The sequence below is a fragment of the Ischnura elegans genome, chromosome 12, assembly GCF_921293095.1.
Source record: "Ischnura elegans chromosome 12, ioIscEleg1.1, whole genome shotgun sequence".
NCBI lineage: Eukaryota > Metazoa > Arthropoda > Insecta > Odonata > Coenagrionidae > Ischnura > Ischnura elegans.
Genome location: NC_060257.1, coordinates 61,763,840 through 61,778,424, shown reverse-complemented (window position 1 = coordinate 61,778,424; position 14,585 = coordinate 61,763,840). Strand labels below are relative to the sequence as shown.

The window sequence follows — 14,585 nt, the reverse complement described above, 5'->3', positions numbered from 1 at the left end:
TATTCAAATTCTTTCCCTTAACCCCACCCGCTGAACACCGCAGGGTTTATTTGCCTTCGCCTCTGGTTCCCCTGATACACTTGCGTAACATTTCCTGCAAAGTGTCCATTCGGTGGGAGGGGAAACTTGTTGCTGCTTCGGTACGTGCTCATTTGATTTGCGCCCCACCCCTTTCTTTTTTTACTGCCTGCTGTTTAAGAGAATTTCGTTCCGGGAAAAATATCCAGTAGCTCTCAATGGTTGTAGTCCTCCACCCTCTTCAACATCCTCTCCTTATACGCTTACGTAGTCACTATGCGTAACCTTTTGGCATGCAAGTTTCCTATCCGCTTAGCAGGGATGTCAATAGAAACTAAACGGAACTCAAAACCAATAAAATTTCAGTAGTTCCGTTCCTGGAAGCGAAATGCGGAAACGATATGGATTTAAACCCGAGGAGATAAACTCAGGATCGAAACGAAATCGGGGTCAAAACTACTTCGGGTCGAAACTAAACTAAAACTCTGGGACGAAACAAAACACAGATAATTTTTCGTACCGGAGGGACTACGTGCTGTACCTTCGAACGGTTTAGTTTCGACCCACTACACGGAGTACGAAGTATGGTTGAATAAAGTAGAGATTCGGCCTACCGCCATGAGATGCATGGGGCACTCATATTTTTACTACTAACAGGAGAACGGTGAACGAAAACTATCCATTCGATTTTTAAGCTCGATGTTTAAACCTCTCTACACGTATGTCAAACGTAATGGGTCGAAACTATTCCCTCTTAACCCCCTCTATTCGACCTCTGGGTTCGAAAATTAAATATGAGCAGCGGAGATTCTATTAATTTAGTTTCGTTTCCGAAATGAAACGACTTTTCTTGGTGATTTTAATTTCGTGCGGGAACGAAACTGAACCCAGACCTCTTATTTTCGTAACGTTTTCGATTCGTTGCACTTGCCATCCCTGCCGCAAAGTTCTGAAAGGAAAATTTCCGTATCAGAATTGTCGACTTAAGTTGGAATTCTTACATGTCAACAACTAGTAATGGAGTTACTCAGATCTGGAATTCCAATTCTTTAAAATATATCGTTAGAGGAAAGGGGAAAGAACAATACGGCGACAAAATCTTCCTAGCGTAGAAATTATTATCAATGAATAGGATATAATATTAAGTTCTCGCTTGCCAAACGCGGGTCGCGGGTTCGAGCCCCACCAGGGTAAGTTATCCCCAGGCAGGGCATGGTTTATTGTGTGCTTTAAACTGCTAACATGTTATTAACCCCGATGTAAAGGGCCGTCTAGAGCTGTTTTCGGTGTTATGGAAATAAATAAATACTTAAATAAATTTATTTTCCTTGGATGTCTCTGTCCACTAAGAACATACAACGACATACTGTCTGTTTAAACGAATGTTTGCGCTCGATAACACATTTTTTCTCAAAACAGTTACTGTATTATGAACAATAACAGCAATACTACATTGAGGTTTTATATAGCTATTAAATTTAAAACCCTTCTTGGGCGAATAGATTTAAAATTCCGTTTTTGAAAAACAAATACTGAACTGCATTTTTTATGTCGGTAGGAATACTTTTTCACAACCTAGCCCCGGCAATACCTACATAAATATTTTTGGTAAGCAGTAATACTGGGTAGAGGGGGAATCAAATAAACAGGCGATTTTCCGGTGGTAACATGACCCATGTTTTCTCTAGGAGAAACAAAAAACGTGCTATGAACTCAAATATTAAAATTTTCGTGAGTAGTCAATAGTAAGTGGGGGTTAAAAATCATCACGAACATCAAAATATTGTAGGTTTAAGTTTCATAAGTTTATAATAATAAAATTTAATAACTTTTGAATTTGATAACTTCAAGTTTTAAACGTGTCGGGTTTCTCGATTCACAGTTTCTCTTAAGGTAGTTAGATCGGCATCGGCTGAAGTCAAGCGGTGTACTCAAGCTACCTATTATTTACGCAAAAGAGTCGCCAAAAAATTAAATAAAAGAAAGCATAATTAGGAATGATATTTCAGTGCATTTTTGCACCTTGGCACAATGCAAACGTCAAAAATGATTTTTTAAAAGTCACTTACAATAGTCAACTTCACTAGTTTCAACAATGCTTCCAACCTTTGCACAATGAACTGTTGAGACATACCTTGGCTAAATATTCACAATCTAAGTTGTAAATCCTGAATAAATACATTTATTTAAAAACTATATATGTAAGACGCATGTAAAAGCCGAGAAAAAAATATATTTGCGTAATTTAGGCGATGTCGGTGTAGTGATTATCGTTCTTCGATGATGGTACCAGAGATCCCGGCGGTCATCTAGCCAGTTTCAGGCAGTTTTTCGCAAGTATCTTTATAATTTCATCATGAACTTATGCTTTCCGTAAATATTTAGAATTGTCACTTAAGTTTGATTCAAATGAGTGCTATCTCAGCAACTTCTTGTTACAAACGGCTTCTCCAGCTCGAAAAAACCGTATTTCTTCATAAGAGCCCATTTTAAATTATGCTAATTTTGCCGTCAAATAGCTCAAAAATGAAACATGGGAATCGCTTTTTCTTAGGATCGTTGTAAGTGCGTCTTTCAAAGAATATGCGACAAAAGTTTCATCAAATAGGGTATTTTCCTTCATCAAAGAAAACGAAAGGCATTTATTGTGATTCGTTGCCCAACATTAGTGTATTCATAATATACTAATTATTTGGCTATAGAAATCCCAGTTTCGATGAATGTTAATGGTCAATTTTAACCTCATTTGAAAAAGGCCAGATTGGCGCCCATGCGACGCCACTCCACGTGACGTCACATGGACCTAGATTCTATACGGGTAGTGAGGAGTTTTACATTGTCTGAGATGCAATGCATACATGAGGCACAGAGCTAAGGGAAACGCCTATTAAAATTGCCAATGGTCGGAAAATTTCCTTCGTTTGATAGGGTATTAATAATCCTTATTTAAGCCAAGCGCTACCTACTAGTAGCATTCATCGTATCTTATCGTATCATCTTCATAGCCTCGTACCAAGGTGGCCTCACGCGGCGGAAACTAGAACCAGAATAACACCACACGGGCTTTTCCCAGCATTCGTACTTAGCCGACGCGTTTTCGCGCGCTTAAAAATTTTCACTTTTCGATTGATCGCAAAAAATAGATATCGTCATTTAAAAATCTAAAAGCGTGAAATACGTACTCCAGGAGTAATAATCTTTCCATTTAGGCAATTAAAAAAAGTAGAAAACCACCCTATTCTTGTTACTTTTACAGAAGCGCTATAACTACTTAAAGCTCTATTTTTCTCGTCCAATGCAGCGCTTTATTATCCGTCAAACGTCCCACGCTTATCTCCACCCACGCATTCTAAATACAGTCCCCGAGGTGAGAGTGTTTCCGGGAAGGACGACCTGTGATAAGACTCCATCATTCCAGGTACAGGAGTTTAAAAGCCAAAATTAAATACCCGTACAATTTTCCCTGATCAAAACATTCAGCGGTAAAATTCAGTGCGTTGAGGCAAAATGGCTTAATTATAAAACTTATTGCATTTTCTTTACAAAATGATAATCTCTTGCACCATTTAGCATAGATATATAGAGCCATCCAGCGAGGGGCAGGAGGGGGTAGCTGCCCCCCACTCCCCCTAGAACCAAAAATTCCAAACGTCTTTAAGGAAAATAATATTTTATGCAAGCAGATAATTTTAAGAACTAATAAAGAGCTGTTACAGTTTTCTTAAAATGATGATTTCATTCACCTTTTTTATGCTTCAATCTTACCTACAACTTGAACAACTATGATATTGCCCCATCCCCTAGTTTTGATCCTGGGTACGCTCTTGTATATAGCATACAATCCCAGATCTTAAACATTTTCAAATTTTCATGATGGAAGAACGCAAAAACTTTCGTAATTTTCCACACTTTAATGAAAATTGCGCCGACCTCGGTTCCAACATGTAACCGTCATTCTCAAGGACCTAGTTTGTTCTTCATTCATCGTGATTGACTAATTCCACCAAATTGAACCCGAGTCTAATTTTTAATTGTCAGGTTATAGGTCAGGTTATATTGCCAGAACCGACCTGTGGGTTTTTCCATTGAGCAAGTGAGCGATAACTTGACAATTTATGGTTCCGAGTGGCTAGGTAGAATAATGACTGGGATGGTAAGGAATTCTTCTATGCGATCCCTACGCTTAAACTATTTAGGCCTAAAGACATCACAATGTAAAAGGTCTGTCAGTGTACCTGATGATGTCAAAACTGACGAAACCGGTAGATCTCAATATTGATTATAATGGGGAACAGTGGCGGATCCAGAATAGGGACAAGGGAGGGGGCTAAGTGGGGGTTAACCTACCAGAAGCATTGGCGCAGCGAGGGGGGGTTTTGGGGGATAACCCCCCCCCCCCCAGAGCTCAGAGAAATTTTTTAGTTTAATCCATTTTACTCAATTGGATTGATATTACTCATAGAATAGTATTAAGATCAATAAAATATCCCTCAGAAAGCCGTAAAACTCACCATTTTGAACCATTCATCTTAAAATTCCGCAATTTATTAATCTCGCTCATACCGCTTATCCTGGTGGGTATTTCATACCCCCATACACCCCGGCATTAGTTGCACCTAAACCCCCCTAGCCTTAATTCCTATCTGCGCCCCTGGCCAGCAGTAGTGGGGGTCGGTAAAATTACCATTATATCAAGTGTAAATTAGATACCCAAGGGGGAGGGCTGTAGCCCCCCCATAGATCCGCCACTGATGGGGAATAGGATGCTACTTAGATCGTTATAATTCATCGCCATGTACAAGTAGTAAATACTACGGACGTATTACATCCATAGCTCCATATCATGGATAAGAACACTATGCATATCAAGGGCGGATGCAGGATTTTTTCAGGGGGTGCCACAAGGGAATGACGGGCAAACTATCTTCTCATATTTGAGATTAAAAGCAAGATGCAACAATTAGTGTACTAAATATTCTCTTGATTTTAATATGAAGGTTATTAATATAAAATTAAATGATTGGGGCTCCTTAATACCCAAAACAGAACGAACGTAATGATGACCGTATTAAAAATGTTGTCTATATTTTGAGGGTTTGGGGGGGCACGTGCCCCCGTGACCCACCCCCCTAAATCCGCCTATGATACATATACAGATTACCCTCCAAGACACCAACATAGGTGTTCGGCGGGGGGTGACACATCACCAACATGCACCAGAGGATTAAAATTTACTTTCACCAACATGTACCTTGCAACATGTACTCCGCAACATGAAAGCCACATATTACGGCACGTAATTTACTGGATTTATCGATATGCTATGGGAATAATCTATACCTTCTTATGAAAGCAATCTTCCTACGAAGCTAGAGAATGCGATACATGATCTTATTAATCCATACCTCCACTGCACAGACGCTCATAAATCGCCCACCGAATCAAATCCGCTCATCTAGTAGCCCAGCAATACGAATCCGCTCAGCTGGCAGTATCCGGAGCATAAAATCTCACCTCCAATTCTTCAAGCTCCGGAGGTGAGCGTTTGTGCTCCAACTACTGCCAGCTGAGCGGATTCGTATTGTTGGACCACTAGATGAGCAGATTTTATTCGTTGGGCGATTGCTGAGCGCTTGTGCAGTGGAGGTATCGAAATGCTGGAAATTTTCAGAAACATCCATTAATAAATAAATAAATTGAGTAGGTGAGAAGCCAAGGGGTACAAGTGACACTTTTCTCGACAGAGTTTGGTAAAGTTAATTGTTAGAAGAAATACACAAAAACTTGGTTGTCAAGGGATACGAGTGAGTCTCTGTTATGTGCTGACATCGAGTGGAAAATCAAATGCGCCACTAAATGTCTAATTGATCTCGTTTGAAGAACGATCGTAGGCTTTCCCGGCGTATAGAATTGTGGAAGGTTACACGGGATTTCCATCGGGTCAGGTTCTCCAACTCCATCTCGGCCGAAGTTTCGATGGGCGAGTTGTCCATCGTCTTCAGGGCATGTCGAGTCTTGAAAATCGTCCTCCTTATACATGGATGACGGCGGTATCAACCGGGGCAGGTGTTGTGTGATTGGTCGAGAGCTTCCCGCCTTTTCCCTCGTTCCTCACGAATTACGTTACGATGAGCGAGTTTTCCATCGTCTTCGAGTGATCTCGTCTCGTCTCGTGAAACGAGTGATCTCGTTTGTTTTCTATACCTGATTTCAGTACCGAGCACTGCATAAAAAAAGAAATCACTTGTACCCGTTGGTTTCTCACCCACTCAATTAATAAGCTGCATAAACAGTCAACTAAACTGTCTCTCAGTCCTAATCCTGCCGTTATATTCTCTTATCGACCGCGGAAAATAATCTAAAAACATCTGCAATTACGCATAGACTCCACAAGGATAGCCTGCGATTTCTAATTTCAAGTATATCTTGTTTTCCATTTCCTCCGAACTCGGTGCATCACAACATCTGCAACGCTCAAGGTTTTTCCATTAGCCTCGCGGGTCATGGGGTAACATCGCGTGTGTACACTTCTTTCCTCACTTCCGGAAACGGTGGCATATTGGGGTCCTCAGCCCGCCCGGGTGACAAGTCGCTCCAACAATCGCGGCCCTTTGTATGGACTTGCGGAAACAGCAACCGTTGGAAGTGGGTCGCGCGTGTGGTACTGCATTTGTTCCACCGATCGGGGAGGGATAAATCAGTTTCCTCTCTAACCCTATGCAACTAACACAATCTACCCTATTCTCCGAAGTTATACGAGGTTGCTGGATCCACGTGCTAGGCAGAGCAGTACTCTATGCTATCTGAACCATTATAAACAATAACCTGCGAGCCACCTCTAGGGTGTTTGGTATGGTTGATCAATTACCAGCATTCAATAGAATCCCCTCAGGCACTCCACACAGTCATAAAAACATTACGCATGGCAGTGGCGTAGCGAGGGGGGAGGTCCGGGGGGTCCATATTAGAGAATATTATAGGCTAAATTTACTCAGGAAATTCTGATATTTTTTCTCAACCGACGTGAAAAATATTCATGGTTTACCGACGTGCAATAGTATGCGTGTCCACGAGAAGAAATAAAAGGAAATATGCTGCAAAACAGAGAGATTTAAAATTCCCGGGGGCTCCGAACCCTCTTCCCTCCAGAAATATAAAAACACCATTACTTTCCTTCATAAAAGAACACAAAATATTGAAAAATCATAATTTTACTAAAGATAACTTTGACAAATGAAGTTTTCTCGATTATGAAAAGTGTTAAAATTAGTTTAAAACCTTCTACTATGTACCATATTTTTCCAAACCCCCCCCGCTCCGAACGAAATTCTTGGCTCTTCCAGTGACGCATAGTAACGAAAAGTAGGGGCACAATCATGCTAAGCAAAACTTGCAAATGGTTAATCACTGAAGTGAATCCCTGCAAGGTTAGAAAAATGGAAAAACAATATGCCATGAGCCGTCCTAGCGAGTGACGCCATTAATGTTATTAATCGAGACACCGTTGCTATACCTGATAATGCAAAGAAAGAATGACATTTTAAATCTCTCTGTTTTGTAGCATATTTCCTGAATTTTCTTCTCATGATCACGCCTACCATTGTACGCCCGTAAACTATGAATATGTATCACGTCGATTGAGAAAAAATATCAGAATCTCCTAAGTAAATTTAGCTTATTCTTTGCTCTAGTCTCCTGTGAAGATTCCCATCCTAACTCACTTATAATATCGGAAACGCTGCACTTTTAAACGTAAACAACCATTACGAATCTGACCGCACTGAGCTGTGCTCCATTGTTTTCAGCTATCAGTCCTACTTCATAAGGGTCCTACACGCAAGCAGCATATTCCAAGTAAGGCCTTATTAGAGTCAGATAGCTTATCTCGTTCATCTTTCTGTGGCATATACCGAGAATTCTTTTTACAAATCCCTGTATTTGTTTGGATTTCTTGTATACTTCGCGATTGTGTTTACTCCACGAAAATTCCGAATAACCGTGTTCCCTAAGCATTTTACGATCTCGGCATTCGATAGTTGGGTCCCGTTAGTAGTGTAACTTATTCTTTTCCCAAAAATTCATCATCGTACACTTTCCAAGATTTGAATCTATTCGTCTTCCGGGAGGTAAGATTTTTCTGTGTGAAACTCATCGTACAGTTCTTTCTCAAATTATGCTTTTACTTGCTTTCTAATTTGCTCAATTGAGCAGGAATACATATAGTTTTGCTACTTTTAGGAGCACATTTTGAAATGTTAGAAATATTTTTTGAAGTTTTAGTAATACATTTGGAAATTTTCGGAATGCATTTTGAAGTTTTAGAAGTTAATTTTGAAATTTTACGGGTTAAAATTTTGAAATTTTAGGAATAGTTGTTGAAACTTTAGGAATCTATTTTGGTTCTTTAGGCATACAATTTTGAAACTTTAGGATTACGTTTTGAAATTATGGGAGTACATTTTCAAATTTTAGGGATGGGATACATTTAAATATTGGGAATGCAATTGGAAATTTTAGGAATGCATTTTGAAATTTTATAAATACATTTTGAAATTTTAGGAATATATTTTGAAACTTAATGGGTAATATTCTGAAATTTAAGGAATAGATTTTGAAGTTTTAGGGATGCATTTTGAAATTTTAGGAGTATACTTTGAAATTTTAGAAATACTTTTTGAAGTTTTAGTTATAGATACATTTTGAAACTCAAGTTATGCATTTTGAAATTTTAGGGATAAAATTTTGAAATTTTAGGAAACATTTTCAAATTTTAAGAATTCATTTTCGGATTTTAGGAATACATTTAAATATTAGGAATACATTTAGAAATTTTAGAAATACATTTTGAAATTTTATAGATACATTTTGAAATTTTATACATTCATTTATAAATTTTAGGGCTAAATTTAAATGTTAGGAAAACATTTACAAATTTTAGGAATGCTTTTTGAAATTTTATAGATACATTTTGAAATTTTGGGAATGCATTTTGAAATTTTATAGATACATTTTGAAATTTTAGGAATAAATTCTGAAATTCCAACTCCCAAGTACTGCTTGTTAGTAGCGGGAGTGATGCGTTCCCTCAGCCTTGTGGGAATGCTATGATTGCGACAGGTCGAGCAGTCTTGCCTTCTCCACAAGGTCATCTCATCCGTTCGTGGAATCCCCGAAATAAAAGGAGAGGTAAGCGACCGAGGTGGTGGGGGCGGAGTTCAAGAACTCTCTTTTTTATGCGTCGTCGAGACCTCTTTGTCTGTCGGAAATGTTTAAAGACCATGCGAGGAAGGAACTGGGAAGAGAGCGGGAGGTTGACGACAGAGATATATCTACATATTACCCTACAAGCCACTTGCAAAGGTGTTTGGCATGGGGTGAACTATCACCAACATGCAACATAGGGTTAAAATTTACTTCCACTATCATGCACAAAGCAACATGTACGCTACCGATGACACATGAGCCATTGCATTTATCAATATCCTACCCATGAAGGCAATCTTCAAATGAAGCTAAACCACGCAAAACAAGCCGAAAAATAAGAAATGTAGAAAAAATTCAAAAACATGCATCAAGGCCGTTTTTCACAGGGCACGTAATTGCACACCTGATATGTGCACGAATGCGCAGTCAAATTTACGTCGTGTAAAGCGGTAAATTGCTAAAACACATGCGAGAATGCATGAACGTAACATGGCAAAATAATTGACTTACTTTTAATGAACCTACTCAGCACCCACGCTTTATTCTCATGTCATGAAAATATTCTCCTTCGTATGAAATTCGAGGAACCAAGCGAGATGGAGTGAAATTGATTCATAATGAAAGATGATTTGCAATTTTCCACGAAAATAAATTTAATCCGACCCGAGTTTCGATGTTACTGCATCATTTTCAAGGTACAAATGGTGCTGACCATTTGTACCTTGAAAATGATGTAGTAACAAGGAAGCTCGGGTCGGATTAAATTTATTTTTGTGGAAATTTGCAAATCATCTTTCATTATTCTCCTTCGTGGTCATCTATGAAGGAGATTACCCGGTGGAGTACCCGAACAGCCTTCACAACAAGCATACGCCGGGAAAGCATCAGATCTTTTTTCATGTCATGAAAAGTTTATTTTTTTTACTTTTTAGCGAATTTTTATTCTGTTTTCGGAAATACGGTACTTTTCATATCTTTTCTATTTTATTTTTGTCGTTTTTGAAACGGTAGGGAATGTATTTTTCACTGGAGGCAGCCTATAGAATTGATGGATATGATGCTTATTATCAGTTTCACGAATGTACCATCTACATCATCTCGGGACCTGTCAAAGGTGAAGAGAAAGCTATGGTTTTCCAAAACATTGTGTATGTATATATAATGAGATGCACTCAACACGTAATATAAATGGTTCAAGTCAATATCACTAAACATAGAAACACAAAAAGAAACACTCACACGGGAAAATAAAACTGCGAGCTTTCGAAGCAGTGACTTCTTCCTCAGCCTGAGCCAGAATCATATATATATATATATATATATATCTTCATTTCACTCACACGATGACTGATCCGACTGATTAAATGCTTTTTCATACTTTTTAGTGCATATTACACTGTTTTTGGAAAAGCGCGTTTTTTTTTTTTTCATTGCATTTTTATCTTCTTCTTTCTTCGTCTGCCTTCATCCACAGGTCCCTACAGTGAAAATATTACTAAAGCCGTCTCTCCTCCATTTGCTTGCCAACAGGTGTACCAGATTGCGTACGTGATCGTGAAGGCTGCCATATCACCACGTCCCGGCAATTGGATCCTGGAGCGATCCGTGGATGGACAGCATTGGTTGCCATGGCAGTACTACGCAATATCGGACGCCGAGTGCCTGCAGCGATATGGCATCGAGGCGAGGCGCGGAAAACCGTCCTATCGCCACGATACAGAAGTCATCTGCACCTCCTATTACTCCAAGCTGATCCCACTCGAAAATGGAGAGGTACCTAATTCATCGGAATTCGAAATCATGCATTTATAACCCCTTATTTGTTAAAGGGGATATTTCAAGTGCTCCAGGACTTGTAATTTACTACTTTAAAAATTAAGAAACAGATGCATAAATTGCTGTGTTTTTAACTCTGAGTTTCGTGAACTGTGCATGTTCCGATCGTGCTTTTAAATTGCATTTCAGTCATTAACCCTAAAATTTGTACGTGATATCTTTCATGGTTAACTTTTCTCTCCCCTACTGTTATTTTTAATGATATGTTCTTGCTTCACGGAGGTTTATCGACTGGTGATAATAACGAAATATAATCCTTGTTTTCTGTTTTCATTAGGCTACGAAACGTCGCCTAAAATAATGATTCTTAATTATTACTTTCTTAAAATGCCAATCAACCTTCGAGAAGTAAGATCAAAAATTATCCTAAAATTTTCTGTATAACAGTATTGCTTTACTTCTCTGAGATACAGACTTTTCTAGTCCTTGGTCTTTGCGATTATGTTGGACCAGTCGCTACTATCCTTTGCCTAAATTCTCCATCTGCATACTTCCCATCATCATCAAATCATCCTCTCGTCCAGCAATCTTTTCCTAGGTCTCCTCCATCATTTTCCACCTGAATATCCCAGGTATATCTTCTTAACTACGCGCTCTCAGGCATTCTCCCTGCATGGCCTAAGCTACCTTAATCTGTAGCACCTTATTTATGTGACTATCTTTGAGTGGTTGTAGAATTCCTTTATACCGCTGCTCTTTCTCGTTCCCACCTTTAAAGCAATTCTTCTGCAGAGGTCATGGCCCACATTTCAGAGCCGTGAGTATCCACAAGTCTAATCACTGCTCGATAGACTTCTTTTTTTAGTTTCGACTAAGGTAACGTGACTTTCGCCAAGCTTTAATAAAGCTCTGTAAGCTGTATTGACTGCTTCTATTCTGGCTTCCCAAATTCTATCAATCAGCTCGTTTTAAAACAATTAATGCCGTTTACATGGATTGCCATAAGAAAAAATTCCGGCTATGGCTTCATAAAAGTCCTTTCTCCATCGCGTTGCCATCCTTGATGGACCGCGAAGGCCAAACATCTAGTATCTAGTCTAAAACGTTGGTACAATTCCCGTAAGAATTCAGGAACCTGGATAGCGTAGTGGTCTGTGCAGTGGCCCGGAAATCCTAAAGATCCGTGATTCGATTCCCGGTCCAAGGGAACACGTATTTACAATCCCCTATTTGCGAAAGTATATATCAGGACTCCATTGCGCATCATTTTATGATTAAAGTGTTCCACTACCTGGATGTCCCAAGTGTATCTTCTTCACCACTCTGTTCTTCGGAATTATCTCTGCATGACCTGAACCACCTAATCCTGTTCCACTTTCAGCAACGTATGGAGAAAAAAATAAAGGGGGGCGCAAAAGATATTTTGAGCTACCTACACTTTTATAGTAATGAAAAATAATCAAGTTACATGCAAAAAAATTTCATTTTACTTGATTATTTTTTTATCATTTTGATATTTTTATTTAAACTTATTATACGCATATACAAGACAATGATCTTATGATGTAGAAAAGTTACAATTGTGGTTCTTCAATGTCCTCAATGCGGGCAGCCCCGAAAGGGGGGACGCGCGCCCCCTCGGCCCCCCATATGAATCCGCCACTGCATTATATTTTATTAATGTTCTCGAGTGGTTGAAGAATTTCTATATACATCTGTTCTTTCTAATTTCTTGTCCATCTTAATCTTAGAGTCACGTATCCATCCTTGATGGTCCGCGAAGGCCTAACATCTAGTGCCATGAACATTGGCACCATTGCCTCAAGAATTCAGAAACCTGGATAGCCTAGTCTTCTGAGCAGTTCCCAGGAAAGCCAAAAGATCCGTGATACGATTCCCAGTTCAGTGTAATGTTTTTCTCATGGCAAGTCATGTAAATATCACCGCCGTTCTCGCGGCAGGCACGAATGTGCTATGTGTTACAAACTAATGCCGTCTTCTGTCCATGATATCGACCTCCGCAGATCCACACGTCCCTGATAAACGGCCGCCCAGGAGCCTTGGAAGGTAGCGAGGCCCTCAGAGACTTCACGAGGGCCCGCTACGTGCGACTCCGGCTTCAGAAGATCCGGACCCTGAACGCGGACCTGATGGGGGCCAGTGCCGGTGGCAGAGGGGGCGACAGCCGCGGAATCGGTGGCAGGGCGGGGGCGAGGGATTATTACGATGAGGAAGACGAGGAAGAGAACGAGGATGAAGAGGAGGAGGAAGACGAAGATGATGACGAGGAAGGCGGAGGCGATATGCTGAGGCAAGACCCGTCGGTGACGCGCAGGTACTTCTACTCCATCAAGGACATCTCGATCGGGGGGCGATGCGAATGTAACGGGCACGCACGCGACTGCACAGTGGATTCGGACACGTGGGTGAGTGGTGTTAAGCTTTTTTTTATCTTTATCAAGGAACATATACATTAGGTCCATTCAGTCTGCTGAAGAGCTGGGCGGATTTCAAAATATATCCTTTAAAAATATCGATAGCAGAATGGATTTCGAGAGTGCAAAAGGCAGAAAATGATGTCTATTACGCTGATTGTAAAGGTCATTCAGCAATGATAATAGTCAATCACATGGCATGAGCGATATAAATCGATATTAATAGGATCGATAATTTTTGATTGCGATACCTATTATCAAGTGAGTTCTGTGCGCTTGTTCGTGCTTGTTTATCTTTCAAGGGACCGATTCATTGGATCCATTCAGTCGCATGGCGAAAATCTCTGCTGAAGGCCAAGATATATCCTTCTGCACCTGGTAGTCGATGCCAACACCTCAATAATTAGTATAAAAAACTATTAACGGCTCATAAAATGAAAATAAATAATCGTAATTTATAATTATTACGGAGGCTTCCGCGGTTAGTTATTTGGTGATGGTTTTCCGGGTTTACACCGCGTTGATACATGTTTTGCGGACGACAGTTTCGGGCGCGTTCCAGCTCCCGTCTTCGGGTCCAAATGATTTGCAGATCTGTGATCCTTATTTATTTACAGCTAGTCAGACGGATGTTGATTTTTAATTCCATTGTTGGAAAAGCCGTTTGAAAGATGAGGATAAAGGATATCCGTCTTCCCTATTGAAGTTCTTAGGGTGACTCGCTATTTCAATCGCCTCCCTTATCAGCCTAGGGAAATATTTATTTTCCCTGGCGATGATTTTCGATTCCTTGAATAGTATGACGTGCCCAGGTTCCGACCATGCATGCTCTGCAACCGCAGAAAGACGAAAATTTTTCTTTTCGGTTGCCTTCAGATGTTCATTTATTCTGCATTTGAGGGATCTAGATGTTTGCCCGATGTATGATAAACCACAGGAACACGTTACTTCATACACTCCTTCATAGATATCTGATGGATGACGATCTTTTTCACTCCGGAGGAGGTCAGAGGTCTTCTTCAAACTTATAAATCGCGTCAGAACGTCATGTTTGGCGAGAACTCTAGCAATTCTTTCCGACGTTCCAGCCACGTATGGCAAGAGAGCATGTGCCTTTGCCTTTTGCTGGTCTTCCTTTGCAATGTCCAAGGC

At 40.0% G+C, this 14,585-nt stretch overlaps 1 protein-coding gene across 1 annotated transcript in view; it reads left to right on the top strand.

Moving 5' to 3' along the window:
• The window catches only part of LOC124168701 (laminin subunit alpha-1-like), a 538,595-nt gene that overhangs the window by 520,456 nt on the left and 3,554 nt on the right, over nt 1–14,585 (top strand). The window contains exons 4-5 of the mRNA XM_046546968.1: nt 10,753–10,995; nt 13,023–13,424. Of these exons, the coding sequence (XP_046402924.1) occupies nt 10,753–10,995; nt 13,023–13,424 (645 nt within the window). The remainder of the gene's footprint in view (nt 1–10,752; nt 10,996–13,022; nt 13,425–14,585) is intronic.